General features: G+C 61.8%; 1 protein-coding gene across 1 annotated transcript; it reads left to right on the forward strand.

The window, feature by feature from the left end:
• Nucleotides 1-7,682: 7,682 nt before the first annotated feature.
• On the forward strand, nt 7,683-20,559 carry PCP4L1 (Purkinje cell protein 4 like 1). Its single transcript, XM_074981436.1, has 3 exons — nt 7,683-7,693; nt 16,671-16,849; nt 18,686-20,559. Exons 1-3 carry the CDS (start codon nt 7,683-7,685, stop codon nt 18,826-18,828), a joined length of 333 nt encoding a protein of 110 aa, XP_074837537.1. The 3' UTR covers nt 18,829-20,559.
• Nucleotides 20,560-21,678: the final 1,119 nt, after the last annotated feature.

Genomic DNA, 21,678 nt, shown 5'->3' on the forward strand with positions numbered 1-21,678 from the left:
CTTTGCCTGGGAGGCTCCCCTGGTCGCTGTGGGGTGTGGGTGTGGGAGCTGCGGCGCTCACCCGACTCCCCTGCGGTCACCTGTTCAAATCTCCAGCTGGAGACTTGCTGCCTTGTCAGTCTTCCCAGCTGTTCCCTCAGCTGGCTGCAGACCCTCTCACACCCCGAGCAGGCTGGAGCCCAGCCAGAGTCCCTGCCTCACCTGGGACACCCATCAGCACAGAGATGTTGGGGCCCTCGCCGGGCCAGCCCTGCATTAGGAGCAACGTTAGCCCCGGTTCCTGCCTCTGCCCTTCCTGATGCATGGGAGCAGGGGTGGGCACCCCAGTCCCTCAGCCTAACTGCCCCTGCCCCCCTGCCCTGTCCCGTGTGCCTGCTCACCAGTGGTGCAGGTGCTGAGGGCGTGTGGCTGGAGCAGTTTGGGGGCTGGCTCCCTGCAGGCTGGGGCTCTGCTCTCTCCCTAGCAGCCTCAGTCCCCGCAGGTAGATCCAGACTTTGCACCCTGGGTGGAATCTGAACTTTGAACTTGCAGCGGGAGGCTGGGAGCAGCCGGCGGGGAAGGAGGGGTACCTTGGGGTGAAGGAAGGGAGAGCAGCACATTGGGGCTGACACAAACACGCACACACTGGGGCTCCCTCTCACACACAGGCACACACACCCTGGGGCTGACATACACACTCTAGTGCTGATGGACACTCTGGGACTGACAAGTGTATTGGGGCTCAGCTCCCTCCCCCATTCGTTAGGGCTTACACACACACACTCTCTCTCACACTCTCTCTCTCTCTCACACACACACACACACACACAGAGCCTCTGGTTCACACTCAGCCCAGCCGATGGGGGCAGGGAGGTGGGGAAGCCTCACGCAGCAGCACCCATTACCTTGGTGCCCAAGGGCTGTGAGGTTGGCCTTGCCTGTGGCCTGGCACAGACACTGGTGAGAAGCTGGCCGAGGGGCAATGTCAGACCAAGGCTGGCAGTCCCAGAGGGCAGTGTTTTGTTCTCTCTGCTCCTGGGCTTTCTGAGCCCCCGTCCCAGCAAGCTATAACCAGCCTCCTGCCCTGGCAAAGCCCAGAATCCACCGTCCCTATGCTTTCAGCTCAGAGAACTTGAGACACCAGGAACTCTCTTTGCAGCTCAGGAATGAGACCAAACTGGTTCAACCGCCCTAGGAAAGGCTGGAGGTGGCCTCAGGGCCTGCCCTGGGTAGGGGAAGCTCCCCTAACACAAGCCCTAACCCAGGATACAGAGAATCTGCATGGGGCTATGACACAAGGTGGGGGCAGTAGGAGAGAGTGAACTGTTTGTAGCAGGCACTCCCTTCTCCTCTGCACCAGGGATGGAGGTGCAAATTTCCAATGAGGCTCAGCACCCTGGGGGTCTGCTGGGATCTCCTGACAAGCCCCATGGGGGCAGAGCCCATCCCTTCTCATTTGCCCCTTTGAAATCTGTCTGGGGCATTTGTGATGAAAGCTCCTGGCCAGGGCTGGGTGAGATCCCGTATGGGATGATCTGGAAGGCGGGGTAGTCTGGCTCCTGGTGCTTGCACCAGAAATGCATCACTGAGCTCGCCCTCCTCAGGCAGGGCTGGGGCAGGCGGGAGGAACAGTGGGGAGCTGGGGGCAGCCACGTCCAGGGGGTAGAAGCCCCCAGAAGCCGTGTCTCAGCTGCAGCTAGCATCAAGCACCTCCAAGAAGCATCTGGCTCCAGCCCTCTGCCAGGGCTTTGCTGGCACTGGGGAGAGCTGTGCAGAGCAAATGCCAGCTGCCCCGATTAATGCTCCAATCCCCAGGCGATCCAGACCGATTTCCTGCAAATGAAACTTTGAAAAGCTTCATTAATCTGCACTGAGCCGCTCAGGGCAGTTCCATTCTGCCCAGCTCCCCATGGCCCCCCTGCAATGGCTCAGGCCAGGACCACAGTCATCAGAATAGGATGTCTTTATTTTCCTATGACAGTCCTGGTCTCTCCCACCCCCACCCCGGGCCCTTGGACTCTGCTGCAGCTGGGGAAAAGCCACGAAACCTGGATCTCTGCTGCAGCCAAGGAGCTGCTGGCCAGCTTTTAACAGCTCCAGCTAGTCCCCCTGGAATGGGTAAGGCTGGGCATGCACTGGGCGCTATCTCCCTGGGTTGCGGTGCTGGGGCACCACAGTGCAGACACAGGGGCATCTAGCAGAGCCAGCCCAGAGTTGGCACCCCTTCAGCCAGCAGGAATGGGCCACCAGTATCTTCCTTCTGGGGAGCTCAGTGCCCCAGCAGACCTGAATGAAATTACAGTCCCAGCCCTTGGGGCACTAGCCCCACAGAGAGGGGAAACTGAGGCAGAGAGGGCTCCCACATCGTCAGGAGCTTGCAGCTCACTGGGTACACACGTCCACTGCTCTGAGATCCTCAGGGGAGGGGGCAGCTGGGTAGGCACACAAAGCGCTGATGAGCAGGGACATTGAGCAACTGTTCAGTGCATGAGCGCGGTGTGCGCATAAGTGTTATGTGTACATCTGGAGGGGTGCAGTGTGTACGTGTGCACCTAGAGACAGGAATGAGCAGGCTTGGCCAGAGAGGGAGTGAGGAGTTGCTGGCTGGGTGGGTTGGATCAATCCTCTCCAGTTGTGGGGCTGGACTGGGTATCCAGGGACTCCACAGGGAGCATGGCCAATGTGCCTCTGTCCCCAGGTTCTCCTGGGTGGGCTCTAGCAGCTGCAGGAGGAAAGACAGCCCTGTCTTGCCAGGACCAAGGTCCTTGGTCCCTAGAGGACCCAGCTTTGCCTGTGAAAGTGTGAGCTCCAGTGTGTACGTGCATCAGCCCCAGGATGTGTGTGAGCCCCAGTGTTAGCCCTGGAGTGTGCGTGTGAGCCCCAGCATCTGTGTGTGTGTGTGTGTGTGTGTGTGTGTGTGTGTGTGTGCGCGCGCGCGCGCGCGCGTGCTGCAGAGTGTGTGGGAGTTTCTGCCCCAGAGCGAGCTTGTGCATATCACTTTGTAGGACAATCCACGTTGAATGTGCACACAGGTGTCACCCTCACTGGCTGTTTGAAGTGACTCTGCTGCGTACATCGAGGGGGTGATTCTGCACTGCAGGTCAGCTCCCACCAGGCCCAGGCTGGGGCTGGGCACTGGGGCCTGCCAAAGGCAGGACTGGAAAGCCCCCTGTGCTCTCCAAGGGCAGGGCTGGCAGACACAGTGATATCTGAGGCATGGCTCTGGAGACAACCCTCCCTGGCCCTTGGCCCAGAGATGGGCTGGGATGCCTTCGGATCTGAAGCTGTCGCTGTTGTGAGCGCAGCAGAGCGTGTGGTGTCTATGGGCAAGCGTGGTACCCCAGCCGGAGCAGCTGAGCAGCCACAAGGCCGAGCACCTGTGCCTGGCAGCTCCAGGGTACAGCACAGCAGGGGAGCAAGGCAGCGGGGAGATGGGCCATGTGGCACTGGCACTGGCAGGGAGCTCCAGGGTCGGCTGCTGTCAGGCCAGTAAGTAGTGGCCTATTCCCCACACCTTCCCCCCCAGGAGCCAGTGGGAACCACAGCACCTTCCTGACCTCAGTGCGGCTGCGTGAATTCTTTAGCAGCTGCAGCTTTGGCCGTAAATTAAACATGAGGCCAAAGCAGCAGCTGAAGCCAGCCAGCACTTAGCCAGAGTGAGCAGTGCCCGGAGCAGAAGCCAGCCCTGCCCCGCCCTGGCCAGCTCAGCCCACGCAGGGCCCATGGGAAGGAGATTGCTGGGCAGCAGGGAGGAGCAGAATCCTGCTGTCTGCGGGCAGCTCCTCCCATTCAGCCTGCAGAGCTCAGCTCAGGTGCCGGCTCCTGGTGGGGCTCGCTCCAGGCTCACGGTCCAGGACAGGAGATGGCACATCCCATGTCCCGCAGTGGGCATGACAGGGCAATCAGGCTGCCGGGCACCTTTGCTTCCTGCTCTCGCAGAAGGGTGGCCCCTGCTGCTGGAGGTGGCAGCCACCTGGGGACAGCAGCCTGTGGCCCTGCAGCAGGGGGCTCTCATTTCTGCTCCCTGACCCGGCGCGCCCCTGGAAAAGGCCCTGTGTGCGTTACAGCTGATCTCGGTAATTAGGCTAAGTCCCTCACAGGGCACTTGTGAACCAGGCCCGATAGCAGCAGGGCCTCAAACTGCGGGGGCCGGAGCACTGGCCCTGAATGGAGGCTGTTATCGGTACTGGGCACTAGTGGGCGCCACACTCTTACACATTTAATCTGGTGCTGCCGATTCATGGAATCCTGTGCCCGGAGGGGACCCCAGGAGGTCATCGAGTCCAGCCCCCTGCTCAAAGCAGGACCAACCCCTGCTAATTCATCCCAGGCAGGGCTTTGTCAAGCTGGGGCTTAAACACCTCCAGGGATGGAGATTGCACCACCTGTCTCGGTAACGCAGTCCAGCCCTGCACCACTCCCACAACAGCTCATCCCCTAATAAAAATTATTTTGCTGGTCTTTAAAGTGTTCCAGGACGTCTGGTCTGTTTTGTGAGGATGCAGACCAGCACGGCGACCTCTCTGTTACTCTCCTGGTGAAGTAGATTCCCTGGACCTTTGGCACTGCAGTAGGTCTGCCTGGGGGGAGGGACGGGGCAGGGGATGGATTGTGTGCAGGGGCTGGGTTCCTGTTTGGGGCAAGTGCCTGAGGCAGATACACAGTTGCTGCTCAGGTTCTAGCTGGCCCATGTGCAGTTAATTGAGCTGGTGCAGGATAAAGAATTCATGCAGCTGCACTGAGATCAGGAAGGTGCTGTGGTTCCCACTGGCTCGGGGTGGGGGTGTGTGGGGAGTGGGAATAGGCCACTACTCACTGGCCTGACAGCAGCCCACCCTGGGGTTCCCTGCTAGTGCCAATGCCACATGGCCCATCTCTCCCCTGCCTTGCTCCTCTGCTGTGCTGTAGCCTGCAGCTGCCAGGAAGAGGCGCTCGGCCTTGTGGCTGCCCAGCCACTCTGGCTGGGGTACCACGCTTGCCATTGGGAACCACATTCCCCGCTGCCCTCCGAGCTGCTGCCTGAGAGCTGGCATTGAAACCATTGAGATGGGCTGACCAGACCCTCCAGATTTCACTTGGTTTCATCATTATTTTAAGAAAGACCAGAGGGGCCTTGTGATTCCCAGGCCCAACTCCCACGGGAGCCCCAGTCCCTGCGCTGGGAACAGGTTGGCAGACGAAGAAGAGCCATGTGTTGTCCTGTAGGTGCCCATAGGGACCCTGATGTGCCTTGTCCTCCATGGCAGGTACTATAATCTAGTGCAGGGGTCAGCAACCCCCTGGCATGGTTGCCAATAATGGCCCATGAACCCATTTTCATCAGCATGTGAGGCGGGAGCTCAGCCTCGCCCTTCGTCCCCCAGGCAGCCAGGACTTTTCTCAAGTCCAGCTCATGCTCAAGACCAGCTGATGCTACCTACTGCCCCCTAAACTGTAAAGTTCTGCCTCTTTATTTGTTTATTAACAAAGCTGTGGTAAGTAGGACTGTTAGTGACTTTGAAAAAGTATCACCAGCACTGGGACTGCACGTAGGGGTCAAAAGGTCAAATGTCAGCACTCCACCTTGGAAAGGTGGCTGACCCCTGATCTAGTGGGTAGAGTAGGGGGGCTTCTGGAGTCCATGCACAGCGCTGGGGGAAGTGTGATGGACCAGAGTGGGGCTGAGTGTACTAGACTCCTGGGTCCTATGCCCGGCTGTGTGGGGGAGGGGGGCGTGTGAGGCAGTGGTTAGAGGGGAGTAGGGGGCACCAGGACTCCTGGGTTCCATGCCCAGCTCCAGGGGGCTGGGGGGTGCATAACATAATGATTACAGGGGAGCAGCAAGCACCAGGACTCCTGGGTTCCATGCCCAGCTGGGTGGGGGAGGGGGCATGTGGTTAGAGGGGAGCAGGGGGCACCAGGACTCCTGGGTTCCATGCCCAGCTCCAGGGGGCTGCAGGTGTATGACTTAATGATTAGAGGGGAGCAGGGGGTCACCAGGACTGCTGGGTTCCATGCCCAGCTCCCACTGGCTGGCTGACCTTGAACAAGTCACTCAGCTCCATTGGGGGCGGGGCAGGGAGCCCATTTGCAGTTCACCGCAGCGCTGCAGGAATCCCAGGGGGCTGGAGGGCGCCCGGCTGCTAGGTGGAGGGGCAAAGCGGGGCTAGGTGCCAGGCTCAGGGGGCTGCAGGCGGCCACAGCGATTGACCGGTGCCGGGCGGTGCCAAGCAGCCGGCAGAAAGCGGAGGCGCAGAGGGACCCTGCGCAGGCTGGGACATCCCCTGCGGGGATCTCCGTCTCGGCTCAGCCTCCCCACGGCCTCCTAACGGGCTGCCCCTGGCCAGCCGCTCACCCCGACTCGCAGCTGCCCCGAGCTCGTGCGCTCCCGGCAGCCCCACGGGGGAGCGGCGGCAGCCCCGGGTGCTGGCGGCTTGTGGAGGGGGGAGTGGGGCGGGGGGCACTTGCCTGGGCCCCGGTTCCCAATCCCCACCGGCCTGGGCGCGCGCAGCGGAGCCCCCCCTCCGCCCAAGCTCGGAGCGCAGCCCGCGTCGTCTTCCCCGGCTGCCAGGACGTAGCGCAGCGCCCTCTCGGGTCACAACTTCGCCCCACCTGCCTGAGCGCAGCTCCCCCGCACCCTCCCCAGCGCCTGGCTGCAGCGCCCTCCCAGGTCACAGCCCCCCACCCGCTGCACCCTCCCCAGTGCCTGGCTGCAGCGCCCTCCCAGGTCACAGCCCCCCACCCGCTGCACCCTCCCCAGTGCCTGGCTGCAGCGCCCTCCCAGGTCACAGCCCCCCACCCGCTGCACCCTCCCTGCCCCAGCGCCGCGCCGCGCAGCCCCCCTCCCGCCTTAGCCTAGTTTGGAAATGCAGCAGAGCGCTGCGCGCCCCCATTGGCTGCCCGCGGCTGTCAGTCGGGCGCCGCGCGGGGTCCGGCCATATGCTATAAAGGCGGCGAGGGCGCAGCCAGCTCCAGAGTGGGGTTCGCCGCGGAGCGCAGCGCCGCGACATGAGCCAGGTGAGGCTCGGGGCCGGGCGGTGGTCGGAGAGGCTGCGGGACCGAGGTGGAGACGGGGGTGCGGGGGGAGCCGCCTCCCGGGGGCTGGGAGCTGCCCTCCGCGGGGTGGCTCCGGCTCAGCCCGGGTCCCCACTGGTCTTGGTGGCAGTGAGCCCCGTGGCTCTCTCTGGGGCTCTGGTCCCACCATTGGAGACAGGCGCCTGCCCAGCTCCCGGCTCTCCCCCCTTGCAGGGGTCAGGCTGCCGTAGGGGGAGTGGACGCGGGCTGGCCGGCTGCGAGGGAAGTTGGAGGGGGGTCTCCCCTGTGGCTGGATGTGGGGCAGTCAGACCCCCTCCCCCCGGCCCGGGGGAGAAGCTGTTAGTTATGGGCCTGACGGGATGGAGGGTTACAACCCCCCACCCCCCGGGGAAGGGCTGCTAGCGGTGGGGCTGGCCGTGGGGTGGTGGCGATCAGAGACAGGCTGGGCAGAGGGCAGCCCTTCCGGAACCCGGGGCTCCCCCCCATGCCCTGATGTACTCTCGGGCTGGCTGGAAATCTGAGGGAATCCAGCACCCAGTGCACGCACTGTCTGCGGTGCACCTAACGGCTGGGCAGCACGGCTGCACGTGGAGGTGATGGGGTGGGTGGGGAGGAAGGGAGGTGAGCGCCAATCCCCCTTACTCCCCCCGCAGATAACACCCCCCCATAACACGCGCGCGCACACACAGATGACGGTTCGGTGAGTGGCACCCTGGAGACCGGCTGCATGGTGGTCGGGGCACTCAGCAGGGAAGTCGCCACTCCAGCTTGATCACGCTGAATTTAGCACCAGCCTACAGCGGCTGGGGGTGCCCTGCGCTGCACCGGGGACCTGCCCCAGCTGGGCTCTCCCAGCCGCCGTTGAGCAGTGCTGGGCTGACAGGGTGGGGCGGAGGCAGCATGCGGCTGACATCACTCTGCAGGGACCCCTGGAGGGCCGTAACCGCAGAAGCGGCTCTGAGCTGGCTGGTGTCCACCCTCCACGCTCTAGTGCCAGGCAAGGGCAGGCAGTCAGGTGATGGGAAAACCCACGCCCTCTCGTGGGGAGGGGAGAGCAGCTAGGCTGTGAGTGCAGGGACAATGCTCAGGATCCAGGGGGCTGGAATGGTCATGATTGGGGGCGGGTGAGCTCATCCTGTCCTAGGGACAGAGGAGACTTCTGTTCCCAGGGCTTGTTCAGCCGCAAATGCAGCCAGTTAGTGCCGTTGGTGTCAGGAGCTGTCATAACCCAGCTCCAGCCGCAGCCTTGAGGGCCTGGCAAAGAGCACCTTGTGGTAACACCGAGTCTTCAGGGTCCTGGATGGAAGTGGGTCCAGGATTGTTCCCAGCTTCCTTCTCTGAGCATCTGCCTATGGAGATGAGGCATCAGAACGACGTGAGAGTCCCTGGCTGTGCTTTAGAAGGAGATGCCCGGAGGAGGGATGAATGGGTGGACACATGTGCCTGGAGTGCAAGCCCCAGGGCTGAGCTTTGAGACCATACGTGTGGGGCCCCTAGGGGATTCCTGGCAGACAATGGTATGAATGTCTCCTGTAGGCTGCTTGTATGGGATCCTGCACCTGCAGAAGTCAAGTCAGGGGCAAAACCATGGGGGTGATGCGAAGGCTTTTGGGGTGTTGGAATGAAGTGTGGCTGCAGCCTGGTCCCCTGGGGCCCATCACGGGTGAAATGTGGCCACATGGTAGCTATGTTGATGGCAGTGCTGACTTTATCCCATCTCTGGACCCCACAGCATGTGGGGTGGAGGGTAACTTCTGTGCTGATTCCCTAGTGCAAGGCTTGCCTTCCTCATTGCATTCCCTGACCCAAGTGCACCAGGCCGTCCTGCTTCAGCTCCACCGGTAGTTGTCCCCTGACAAGAGCCAGCAGCCTGCTTCCCAGGTGCACGTTCACCACATCCCAGGTGCCTGTTGTTGCAGAGATGGGAGCTGCACACCGGCGTCCCCACTGGGGGACAGAGCAGTCCTGCCTCTAGCAACCAGCTAAAACAAACAACTCTTGGCTCCCTCCGGGCTGGCGGTGGCGTCTGTCCCTGTCTCATCTCCCAGTAGGGAGGGGCTCAGGCAGTGGTGGTTGTCAGGACACCTGGGCTCCATCCGCCAGCACTGGTGGAGCCACCTCCTTGAGCTGTTCCCCTGTGCAGGAGGGAGGGGGTGGGCACTGAAGCCTTGCCCCAGAATCAGCCCCCCCTTGCAGGGCAGGTGCTGGTGCTGTGCAGCAGATTCACCCCCCTCGTCCGTCTCAGGGTTTTCTTTCGCACGTTGGCCACAGTGACTTCCCAGTTGCCCCGTGCGAGCCCTGGGAGCTGCACAGAACAGTGGGAGAGGAGGCCCGGCTCTAAAAGCCTGAGCTGCAGAAGAATCCCCGTCAGCTCTTAGCAGTGCGGAGCAGGTGGTCTGGGCGGGCAGGGCTGCGCCCATCCAAGCAAGAGGGGGAAGTGGTAAAGTGCAGGAGCTGGTATCGCCAGAGGGTTGCTCAGAGTTTTGTCCCTGCAGCGTGATGGCTGAACCCTGCAGTGCCATATGCCCCTGGACTACTGCTGCTCCAGTTGCAGCCATGACCTCAAGGGCACAGCCGGGGCCTCCCTCCTTCTGTCTGGGGCAGGGGGTGGATCAAGTGGTGTAAACCTCTGTCTCTTGCAGGACGAAGTGTGCCCCTGGCATTAGTGTCAGCCCAGCTCCCAGGGCCAAGCCCAGCAAGGGGCCAGAGCGAAATAGAAGGGCACCACGGGGACCAAGGGCACCTTCCGTCTCCTGGGGCAGTGCCCTTCTCTGTGCTCTGCTGGGCAGGAGGCAGTGCTGGGCAGTGGTAGTCTGTCGTGCTGAAGCAGATGGGTAATGAGCTCTCTGGAGGAGGGCAGGGGCAGGGCCCTGATGTTGTGTGTGTGCTGGTGATGGGCCAGGGAGGGAGCCTTCCTGTCTCCAGGCTCCGGGAGGGGTGGGAGGCATGGATGGACTTGGCTGTCCCCCCAGAAGGGGCTGGCCCGGTGGGCTGGGGAGGGGAGTGGTGAGTTTTGGGGGAAGGTGAACGTTCTGGGCACTGGGGAAATGTCAGGGAGGGGAAACTGCATGGGAAGGGTGAGGGGGCAGCAGAGCTCCTGGGCCCCTATAAGAAGGAATTCCGGGGTTGGGGGTTCCCTGGGCAGCACCCCAGTGAGGGGCCCCAGATCCTCCTCAATCCTTCCTCACTGCGTGTGGCCCCTTTGCCTGGGCCCCCTGACACCCCACACCTGCTTCTGGCTGGCTGCCCTCCCAGGCCCTGTGCTCAGCTCCCGTGACTCCCCGTGCTGAGCTCTACCTGTACCAAGCTCGTTCCCAGGAGCTTCTCCTTGCGAGGCTCAGAGAGCACGCTGGAGACATTATGGGATGGATCATCAGGGGTTGCCACAGCAACAAACGCAGAGCAAAGACCCGAAGTCAGAGTTGAGACAAAAGTTGGGGAGCCCCATGGGGAGCAGGGCAGGAGCGCTGGCCGTGAGGGGAGCTCCCCGTTACTCCAGCCCCAGCTTCTCCAGCAGGGGGCTCTCTTGGGGGTGGGGCAGGTGTGCTGGCTTGCGGGGGGTGTTCCCAACTACTGGGGGCCCTGTGGGGCTCACTGCCTGCCCAGTGTTGGGCCTGCTGGGAAGCCCACAGGTGCTTTTAATCACCCAGAACAAAGGCTGCAGAGAACAGTTCTGCGACTGGTGGGTATGATGGAAAAATCCCAGGCAGGTAGCCCAGCACGTCCCCCATGCAGGGGAAGCCGGCTGTGCTGCACGGGGGCGGGGGGCCCTCTAACTGCAGCAATCCGCCTTGTGCAGAAATACTTCCCAGCCGGGAGCGCCGGGGGCAGCACTGAGAGGCTGATCCAGGCTGGGGGAGGTGACACCCGGCCCCGAGCGTGACAGACTGGGGAGGCGGGGAGCTAGGGGGAGACGAAGAGCCGGCTGCGCTGTGCTGCAGGGAGGGGTGCCGGGCAGTGCAGAGCTGGGAGGGGATCTTTGGCAGCCTGGTGCGCTCTGGCTTGTAGGGTATCAGCTGGCCTGGCCTGGGAAGGGGGGATTTGCTCATTGGGCTGAGCAGCTGATTGAAGGAGCAGTGGGCACAGTACCCGGGGCGGGCAGGGCTGGCACCCCTGCTTTCCAGCTCCAGGCTCTCAGGGAGCCTTGCCATCCTGCTCCACCCCCTCTCCCTGGGACTGTTTGTCTTGGATGCCGCATCCACCATGCCCAGGGGCTGGCAGCGCACGAGCCCTTTTCCCGTATAAGGGCAGCTTTGCTGGCAGGATCCTGGGGCTGTGGCAGGGCAGCTTTTAGAGCCAAACCGTTGTTGTTGCTGGTCTCTCACGTACGCTAACAGGAGCTCAGGGCTCTGCTGCCTGTGCCAGGCTCGGGCCCCTGGTGATGGGGCAGCTCAGACACCCAGCCAAGGAGCAGCCTGCCCAGTTCAGCTGCCCTCTCCTGGGGCTGGCGCTGCCTCAGGGACGCTTTGTGTGCAGAACTTTTACCCTTACCCTGGGGGCTGCTTGGGTAAGGCATGGGCAGACCGGGCACGGGGTGAGCCAGACCCACCCTCTGATTGCCCCTGGATGAGGGGATACTTCTGCACTGGCTCCATCAGTGCCGCAGGGGGCTGGAAGGGCTGGGGGCTGGGGGCTGCAGGCACCGTCGGGGTGCTGCACCACAGATTTCAGGGCAGGGCGTGCCGGCGGTCAGGAGGGGTTTCCCTGAGGGATAGCTGCCCAGCTAGGCCTTGTGGTGCCTGGCACCAGTGGCTGGGCCACTGCTCCTTGGAACCTCCAGTAGGGCCAGTGCCAGGACTGGCATGCCTGGGGCCTAGCTTTGAGTGTGAGCTGGGGTGGCCTCTCTCCTGCTGTTTCAGGCCTTCCGTCAGTTGGTTTGCGAGCTCCTTGGGGCAGGGAGTGGCCCTCAGCGGGCGTCTGTGCAGGGCCTGGTGCCGTGGGGGGCCCCTGACCTCAGTGGGATGTGGTGTCAGTGCGGTTCCCTGTGGGCCCTGATCTCACACCTGGGGGTTGTGTGGTGCCCTAGGGCCCTGAGCTCTCATCTGGGGAGGGTGTTGTGGGGTACCAAGGAGGCACCGAGCTTGATTGAGCAGGGTATCTATGGGGGGCCCTGATGTCAGTTGGGGGGTGTTTGTCGGGTACCAGTGGGGCCCTGATCTTGGTGGGGGGGGTCCTGACTGAGCACTGGTCCCAGCGGGGTGGGGGTCTGCGTGTTAAGCAGTAATACGCCTGGAAGGCCCCACACTAAGCCCCTGGGCTGCTCAGGCCTCTCTGGGGGAGAATAGCTCCAGGCAGGGCTAATGGGCTGGTCCCTGGCTGGGATCCCTGCAGCTGACCAGGTGAGGCTGTCACTACCAGTGAAGTCCATCGGGGGCTGTGCTGCTCCAGAGCCCCTGGGTAAGAGGGGGAGCCCCCCACTGCAGCCCCCATACCCCTTGGCAGGACCAGGTTTGGCTCGTGTCCTGCAGTCTGGCCTGTGGGTAGGGGTGCTGGTGCTGCCAAGTGGCGGGTGTTGCTGTCCCCCGTGCTGGGCTTGGGGCTGCAGGCAGACAACCAGGGCTGGGCCCAGGCAGAGCAGAGGCTGGCAGTTACCTCTGCAAGGGGCTGCGGGAGCCTGTCCCAGGTGGCAAAGAGCTGGTTTGCTGCTGCGTAGGCGTGGCAGAGTCACAGTGGAGTGGAACTGACCTCCCCCGTGAACTCTTCCCGGTGCGGAGCTGGTGGGAGGATGCACCCTAAAAGCAAAGGGGAGCTGACTGCTGCCTCAGCTTCTGGTAAAGGGCAGCCGCACCCGCTCCTCCCTGCAGGGGTTGCCTTGGGGGCCCAGTGGAAGTCGCTTAGGGACCCTAGATCTGCTCTGGGCAGGCCCCCAGGGCGCACCAGGGAGGTTTAAGCACCCTTAGCAATCAGAGGGCTGCCGTGATGTTGGTGCCCCCGAGAGCGAGGCTGTGGTGGAAGCGGGAGAAAGACGGACGGACGGACGCGCAGGCAGACAGACAGACCAACTTACTGCCACGTGGCCCCGTGCCCGAAGCCTTGTGGCTGGTGGAGGCAGGTGTTAGCCGAGCATCTAACGAGATGAAAGCCGATAGGGAGACTGGGAGGCAGATTAGAAATGAGCTGGGGGAGGGGCGTGGGGCCTGGCCCTGCGGGCAGCGCCCCAACATTGTGGCCCAGTGATAGGCAGAGCAGAGAGGGACAGGGTGCCGCCTGGCCAGCCTCCCGCATAGCCCTGGGGCTCCCCCAGGCCAGGTGCCAGGGCTCCCTCCAGCTAATCCCTGACCTCGTTTTCCTCCTACTGGTTCTCCAGCCCTGCACCTGCCGGCAGTTCTGCCCCAGCTGGCGGTGGGCAGCCCCTTCTGCCCCAGGAGGGGGTAGGGCGGGGTGCCAGTGAGTGGCTAAACAGCCATGCCATTGCCTCAGGAGCTAAGGGAGCAGTGCTCGGCCAGGAGCACCAGAGACAGAGCTGGCCCCTGCCCTGAGCCTGCGGGCTGTGCTCCCCACTTCCCTGCCTCATGGGCTGTGCTCCCCCTTCCCTGCCCTGGGGAGGCTCCCCCCAACCCCCCCCAAGTCTGCAGGCTGCGCTCAGGGCTGTGCTCCATCTCCGCAGTGCCGCTGGCATTTGCATAGTGGGAGCTAACTTCAGCGAGCCTGGCAACGCTCCCATGTGGCGTTCTCAGAAGTAAGCTGGAGACCTGTGGGCTCGGTCGCGCTCCCCTTAGGTGGACGCATCATTGGTTAACCGCTCGCGAACAAGGAGTAGCTGTTGCTGGCATGGGGTCGGGTTGGAGGGAGGTCTCGAGTGGGGTTCCATGGGGTGGGTTCTGGGTCTGGTGGTGCTGAACATCTGTATTAATGACCTGGAGGGAGGCGGGGGAGCACAATGCTCAGATCTGTAATGACCCCATGGCGAGAGTGGTGCGTGTGTGGCACAAGTACTGTGTGGGATAGAGCTAAAATTCGCTGGGCTCTTACTAAACAGCAGAGCTGGGCTAGAGACCACAAAACGAAATTCGACAGAGACAAATGGAAGTTGTCACTCTAAGGGAAGAGAAAGGAGAGGCCCCGACACAGCCTGGGGGGAGCCGGCTTGGCAGCTGCGCTGCAGCGAAGGCTCTGGGAGTTAGCTGATCGCAAACTTAACGTGAGTCAGCAATGTGGGGCTATTACACAGAAAGTAAATGCAAGTATAGGTTGTAGTAACAGAGGCCTGGAATCAGGAGAGAGGGTAGAACTGCTCAGCCCTGGGGAGGCCTTGGTTGGAGTCCTGGGTCCAGTTCTGGTTTCCAGTGTACAGAAAGGATGTAGAGAAACTGGAAAGGATCCAGAGGCCAGCAAAAAAGATGACCAAAGGATGGAATGCAGTGAGCTGAGCACAGCCTGAAGGAACTGGGCATGGTAGTGTGGAAAATAGATTAAGGGTGAGGGGAGGTGATAGCTGTTGTCAGGTACTTGAAAGACTGCCACAAAACTGTTGGAGAAAATGTGTTCTCTTGCCACAGAGGACAAGACAAGGGGCAATGGGCTCAAGCTGCAGCATGCCAGATCTAGATTAAATCTCAGGAAAAAATTCTCACTAGGAAGAACAGTAGTGCAGGGGGTTTCAACCTTTCATTTGTGGACCTCCCTAAAATTTCTTGCATGGATGGAAATCTTAGGCCTAAGTTGCAGCCTCTCAGAGCTTTGCGGACCATAGCTTGGTCAGCTTGTCTAGACCTGGACAGCAGCTGCTGAAGTTAGATGGTTTTAAATCAAAAGGTCTGATAAATTGTGTCCAAGAGTTTTCAAAGAGTTGGCCGAGGAGCTTGCTGAACTGTTAATGGTGATTTGGAGGAGCACTGAGGAAATTCCAGATGACAGAAAGAAAGCTAGTGTGTCCTTTTTTAGTCTAGGACAAAGAGTTTAATGTATAGGCCTGTCAGCCTGACGTAGCTCCTGAGCAATGTGATGGAGCAGCTAGATTCACTTAATAGTGAATTGAAAGAATGAACTTTATTTTTTTGTGAATTGACTTTGACTAATAAAGGTAATAATGTTGTTGTAATGGATTTGTGAAAGGCTTTGACTTAATACCACCCAACATTTTGGTTAAAAAACCAAGGCAGCTATAGCAGTAACGTGGCATGCAGCTAATGGATTAAAAGCTCATTGATTCTTATGTTAGGTCTCCAAGTGTAACGGCCAATGGGGAATTGTCACTGGGCAGGTGCATTTCCAGTGAGGTTCTGCAGGGATCAGTGCTCAGCCCTGCCCTCGTTAACAGTGGGAATAAAATGTAAAATCAACACTGATACAATTCGCAGAGTCACAAACATTGTAGGAGTAGCAAATAACTGTGGACGAGTCACTGACACAGAGCAATCGAGGGTGGTTCGTAAACTGGGCATAAGCAAACAATGTGTTTTAACATGAGCGCGGCTCAGAGAGGGATTGTAGCTGTATTTAGAGCCGGGGAACTGGCAAGCAGGATTCTGCACAAGAGGTGGGGGCTGTGAGGGATAATTAGTTGACGTTGAGGTCTCAGGGTGCTGCTGTGGCCAAAAGAGCTCAAGCGACCCTGGGGTGCATCATGGGAGCCTTGAGCAGGAGCAGGGAGGTTTGTTTACCTCGGCCTGGGGCGGCCGCTGCCGGAACCCTGCGTCCAGTTCCGGGGTCCCTGAATCTGGAAGGGTGTTGATGAATTGGAGAGGCCTCAAAGAAGACTCAGGGGAATGATTAATGGGTTAAAACCCAGGCTGGCTACTGGAGTTCCATCTCGTCAGCTTAATGCAGAGGAGGCTGGGGGGGCGACTTGATCCCAGTCTGGTAGTCCTGCCTGGGGAACGAATACTTGGCAACGGGCTCTGCAGTCTAGCAGGCGAAGGTAAAACACGGTCCAGTGGCTGGAAGCTGGAGCCAGGCTGGAAGTAACGGTGAGAGGAACTAACCGCTGGGAGAAGTGACTGAGGGCTGCCGTGGGGTTTGGTCCTGGCCACTTTCCCATTCCGATGGGCCCTTGCTCTTGAAGCTCTGCTCTTGGGCAGGTCTCTGGGCAGGGGATTCTGGGGGTCAGACTAGGGGGTGACATTGGTCCCTTGCAGGGTGTGTGCCAGGACTTCCAGGAGTGTTTTTGGTGCTGCCCCCCCCCAGCTGAGCCCTAGAACTCCCCACCAGGCGGCGCAGTTGTTGGGGGGCAGGGAATATATCAGCCACTCAGCTGTAGAGGGGAGCACACCCTAGTGCAGAGCATCCCAGGGGGGTGACGGCTCGGAGCGCCCCCTACCAGCATCGCCAGGGAACGCATCCAGCTTGGATGAGCTTTGTGCCCCCTGCTGGCACAACCAGATGTTGTTCCCGCCTGGCACAGCCTCCCCGCTGGGCCTGGAGGATGGTGCCCCTTGGCCCTGCTATTGGAGCTGCTGGGTGTGGGGAGCGGATGGGGCAGGTCTCAGCTGCAGGAGAGTAGCCCAGTGGGACCGGCTGCTGCGTGTGGGTGTCTGCGGGAGGAGTCCTCCGGGCATGCTTGTGGGGAGGCCCTCCTTGGGCCAGGCTCCTGGACTGCGAGAGGCTCACAGCAGAGGCCGGCAGCTCAAGTTCAGCTTAGAAACCGCAGACTGGCTGTGATCCATGGCCTCTTCCCTACCTGTGCCAGTCCCCCTCTGCTGGCTGCATGATCCCCGATCCCCCTCCTTTCCCCCCAGGTCCCCTGGTGCGAGCCACTGGCAGGCAGCCGCGGCAGCTGTGTGTGGAGGCGGGGGATGCCAGAGTGCCGGAGAGCCCAGCTGTGCACAGCGGGAGCTCACAGTCCTTTCTCTCCTCTTGCAGCTCAGCTCCAATGAGTCCCCGGCCCCCAGCCAGGCTGCCGGCAGCGAGGAGAAAGGTGAGTGGAGAGGCTGGCAGGGAGCTACTCGCTGTGCCCGGGGGCGGCGAGACATGCAGTGTGTGAAGAGCTCTAGTCACACGTTCCTCTCCCGTTCCTGAGTCCACGTCAGTGGCACCATGGCTGGGTGTCCACTCGACTGCGCTGTGCTGGTGTGGCGCTCGTAGGGAGTTTCCCCAGCACACCTAGATGGGGGTGGAGCTGGCTTCGTCAGAGGGGAGCAGCTGTACCGGGTCAGGCCTCTGAAATGCTGAGAAGCTCTGGGGCAGCAGGTTGTCCTCCCTGTAGGGGGAGGTGATGTCCTGTCTATGGAAAGCGCAGGGCTTATAGACTCCCTGGTCGAACGCTGCCACGGTGCACAGCCCCGGAAGGGGATGTAAAGGTGCGGCACTGGGCTCTGACAGATGCTTTCACCTACACTAAGGAAATTCCCAGAGCCACAGCTTTGGAGCTGACCTGGGGCCCACCCTGTGCTGCATGGGAGCCGCCTGCCCTGCCCTGCCCTGCCCTGTGTCCCAGTCTCCCTTGGCAGAGCCGGGCTGTGCACTATGGCCAGGGGATGCTCAGCTCCTGCACCATGGCCTGTGCAGCCAACTGCCCTGAGCCCCAGGGGAGCTTCTGGCTGCTCCTCTCCCCTGGTTCAGCACCACAGTGGGGTATTTGCAGAGGCAGGGCTCATGGGACCCAATGCACCAGAAAGAGCCCCCTCCCCCAACACCCCAGGCTCTCCTCCACCGAACTTGGGGCAAAGCTGGCTTAAAATTCCCACTGTAGTTCTGCAGGGACCCCTGCTCCCTGGAGGAGACCGAGCTGCCCCTGGTTTCCCCAGCCCACATCCGAGGGGGCCTGAGAGCAGCTCCCCAGGGTGTGGCAGCAGGACAGTGATCACTCAGCCAGTCTTACCACTGTCTTGTCTAAGCCAGCCTGGGTGCTGGCTCCCACAGACCAGCTGTGCGTTGTTCCTCTCACTTGCATTAAACTTTCTGCTTGGTCAGTTCTCCAGGTGCCCCCTGGTTTTTCTATGGTTTGAAGGGGTAAAATCACACTTCCCTCGATACCAGACGTGAGTTTAGGTCCTCTGCCTTGCCCCACTCACTCTTCTGCTCTTTGTAAGCAGAGCCGCTGTGACCTCCGCAGCCTCTCCTTGGATGGCTGCGCTTCCACACCTTTAATCACTTTTGCTGCCTTCTCTGGTTCCCGTTTCCTTGCTGGGAGGGGGTGACTGGACTTTGTGCTGAAGGTTGTGGGGAAGGGGAACGCCCTGGATTTCTGCATGATGAGATTTTCTGTCCCTTTTCCAGAGAGACAAGGGGCTGAGATAAGGTCAGTAGCTGGATCTGCTGCTGCTGAGGAGAGAGGAAGGCTGAACCCCAGCACCTTTTCCACCCTGGAGAGGAACTGTGTGTAGCAGGCAGCTGGTCTCTGCGAGAAAACCAGTCACCTAGCCCTGCGGCCTCTCTGATGCCTTGGGGCAGCCTGGCTGCGGGAGGTCCCAGCATTACTGCTAGGCATGGAGCACTGTTGCATGCAGAGTTGGTGTTTCCTGAGACCAGCCCAAGGGAACACCAAGACCTCTGATGGGTGGGAGCAGCTAATTTAAACCCCACCAGTGTGTATGGCTGCCTGGGGCAGTCCTTGGCATGCCTCAGTTAACTTAGCAAGCTCAGGGACTTGGAGAGGAGTCGGGTGGGGGACAGCCTACTCCACCCAGAGGTGTGGGGGACCCTGGCTGTGAGTGGCTTCATGTTGGCAGGAGGTGCTGGACTGCACCCTCTCTGCTGGCCCAAGCTGTGTGGCCCCTGGAGCAGCAGGGGTGACCAGCTGGTTCTCCTGCAGCCAAAGCCGGGAACACCAAGAAGGTGGAGGAGGAAGAGGAGATTGACATCGATCTGAACGCGCCCGAGACCGAGAAGGCTGCACTCGCCATCCAGGGCAAGTTCCGTCGCTTCCAGAAACGGAAAAAGGACCCCAGCCCCTGAGCTGCTCCCTGCTCCGGCCCCACGGCTCCCAGCGCCCCCTCTTCCGGCACAGCCCCCATCACCCCCTTTGCTCGCTCCTGCCCAGGCCCGCTTGGGCTCTTGGATTTTGCACGTTCTATGTACCTGGTTTCAGGGGCCGGGGGGCTCCCCTAGCCCCAGCTGCACCCACATGCCAAGCACCTGCCTGGGGAAGCAGGGCATCCTCTGCTTAGAGCCATGGTGATGGCCTGAGAGGCTCCTGGTGCCATCCTTGTGAAGCCATGAAGGGGCCTGGGGCCCCAGGATGCACAGTGCCCCCTGGGGGCTTTGTGCAGGGGGCCAGGGTGGGGGCAGCCTGGGGGAGTCCTGGGCTAGGACCACCTGCCCCATTTGCAGGAATTCAGAGCCAGTCGGAGAAAAGTGCCCATCAGCGTGGGCCACAGCGACTCCTGGCACAAGGGGGCCCACTTCTGAGCACCCCCATCCTGACTAGACACCCCTGAGCCACCCCCACCCTGTCCTACATCAGGGACCTGCTCTTGAGTTCCCCACAGCCCCATCCTGAGCAGCTGCCCATCCCCACCCCATGGGAGCTGCCAGCTCCTGCCAGCACCCCAGACTGGAAGAGCCGGCCGCCCAGGGCTGGATGGGGTGAGGGTGGGGAAGGGGCCCAGAGCCAGGGAAGGCCCTAAAGCCAGCTGGTGTGGATCAGAGCCCAGTGGGAAGAGTAGGCACAGGTCCAAGTGGGGGCAGGCAGGGCCAGCCCCAGGGGAGAGGCGGGAGGGTTTCTGGCTGGGTCATCTGGGGGGAAGGGCCCTAGGCCAGGTGTGGAGGGTGCTGCCTGGTAGCCCCAGCCCTGTGCCAGCACCCATGGGACCAGGCCGGAATTGCGGCTAACTGGGGCAGGACTCACCCAACTTCCAGGCAGTGGGGAGCTGGCGTGGGGCGGGGCAGGGTCATCGCCCTCCTCTTAGGCAACACGGGGGTCAGTGGCCACTGGTGCCCCCTCCCCTGGGCTGATGGTGCCTGGTGCTGTGGCCAAGGGCAGGGCAGGAAGGGGGAGTGTGTGTTGGGGGGTGTCCGGGTGTTGATCTACTCTGGCCCAAGCAGGGAGCTCCTGCCGCACCTCTCGAGCACAGGGCACAGCAGGACCCAGAGACTCCCCACTTCCTGCCCACGGGGAACATGGGGAACCTCCTCCCACCTGCTGAGAACAAGGGGACGCCCCTCCCTTCGCCCCCGGAGAGCCAGGGGGACCCTGCCTTGAGAGCAAGGGAGTGGCTGGGGGGCAAGGACAGGGCACCGGGGACGAAGGGAGGAGGCTGCAGGCAGGAGGCTGGGCAGGGGTCAGACTAGGGAACAAGGGGTCAGAGGCAAAGTGGGGAGGGAGCCCTGGGTGCTGCCCACGCCCCATGAAGAAAGACTGAGAGTCCCTCTCAGGGTCCATCTCGCTGTGGAGTTCCCCCTGCCCAAGCCCTGGGCACAGGGCTGCCCCTTACGCTGTCTGGCCCCCGGCCCTCGAAGTCAGCCAGCCTCCCGCCTCCACCCCAGCCCACCAGGTGCTGCAGCCCAACCAGCAGGGACCACCGTGCAGCCGTGAGCACCTGGAGGGCCGGGCCGCAGCGTTCCCCGGCCGCGGAGCAGCGCCTCGGCGTGGGCCCTGCGGAGACAATGCCACCTGCCGTGTGGACGCAGCTGCGCGAGGACTGGCTCTTTTAGCATGTTTACGTAATAAAACACCTGGGGACAGTGGCCGGCCTGGGGTGTGGTTTGTGGTGGTGCTGGGGCCGGCTCTGACAGCCACAGCACCTGGGCTAGCTGGGCTGTCGTGGCCACGGCAGCACACCAGCAAGGGACCAGTCACAGCTGGCCTTCGGCCATGCACGGTAAAGCCTACAGGTGGACCTGGGCTCGGGCTGGGACCTCGGCACGGAGGGAGCAACTACACCTCAAAGTCCTGCAGTGGCAAGTCTGAGAGCCCAGCCCCAGGCCCCTGCTCTGCTGCGGCCAGTAGAGACACCTGCTGCTGCTGGAGCCCACACCCTGTGCCCAGGGCGCAGAGCCCAACCCCTGCACTACCAGCTTCAGTGCTCACAGCCGGGCGCTCAGACGGGCCACTGCCGGGTGGGGAGTCTTGCAGTGCGGACATCCCTCTGCCTCCCCAAGAGCACCATGTCCTCAGCCTTGGGAGACCAGACGTGAGACCGGGGTGAGCAGGACCCCTTGGTGCTCTCTGGGAACAGGCCTGGGGCATAGCCCACCTGCATCCCCTAGCAAGAGCTGTTGGCCCTTTTGGCTGAGCTGGAGCTGAGTGTACAGCCTGGGGCGGGGGGGCTGCTCCAGCTCCGTGGGGCCCACCCACACCCAGGGGTGATAAAACAGCCAGCGCAGCCCTTGTCTGCAGCAAGCCTGGGAGTCCCACAGGTGGGGGTTCTCCAGCCCAGCCAGAACAGCCCTAGTCAGGCCCTGGTCCCTCCAGCGTCACCCCGCCCCCCGCCATTTAACTGGGTAAACAAACAGGATGTTACATTCCTAGTGCCTGCGGAGGAGTTCTCTGGCTTGTGGGCACAAGAGGCACACGGCCCCTCAGCACTGGGGCAGGCAGCCACTCCAGAGGCCGGGAACGGAGATGCAGGCTGTGGAATGGGGCTTATTGTCCCTCGTGCCCTTCCCGTGCACAGCTGCTTGGGTGGCTGGTGCAAGCTATGCTGTTGTGACAGGTGCTTTCACCACACTAGGACTGGTGGGCCTCCTTGCACAAGGACGATACTGGCCTGTGCTGGGGAGCCAGGTGCCCCTAGTTGAGGGCGGGGGGACCAGTGGTTTGAACCAGGTGTGCCGAGTGCCCCTACCATGATGCACCAAAGTGGA

Source organism: Carettochelys insculpta, chromosome 30 (genome assembly GCF_033958435.1).
Source record: "Carettochelys insculpta isolate YL-2023 chromosome 30, ASM3395843v1, whole genome shotgun sequence".
NCBI lineage: Eukaryota > Metazoa > Chordata > Testudines > Carettochelyidae > Carettochelys > Carettochelys insculpta.

What these genes read in the sequence shown, in the direction of transcription:
- PCP4L1 (XM_074981436.1), top strand. An exon ending in TGCCGGCAGCGAGGAGAAAG is followed by an intron (nt 16,850 to 18,685) that starts GTGAGTGGAGAG and finishes GTTCTCCTGCAG; the next exon opens with CCAAAGCCGGGAACACCAAG.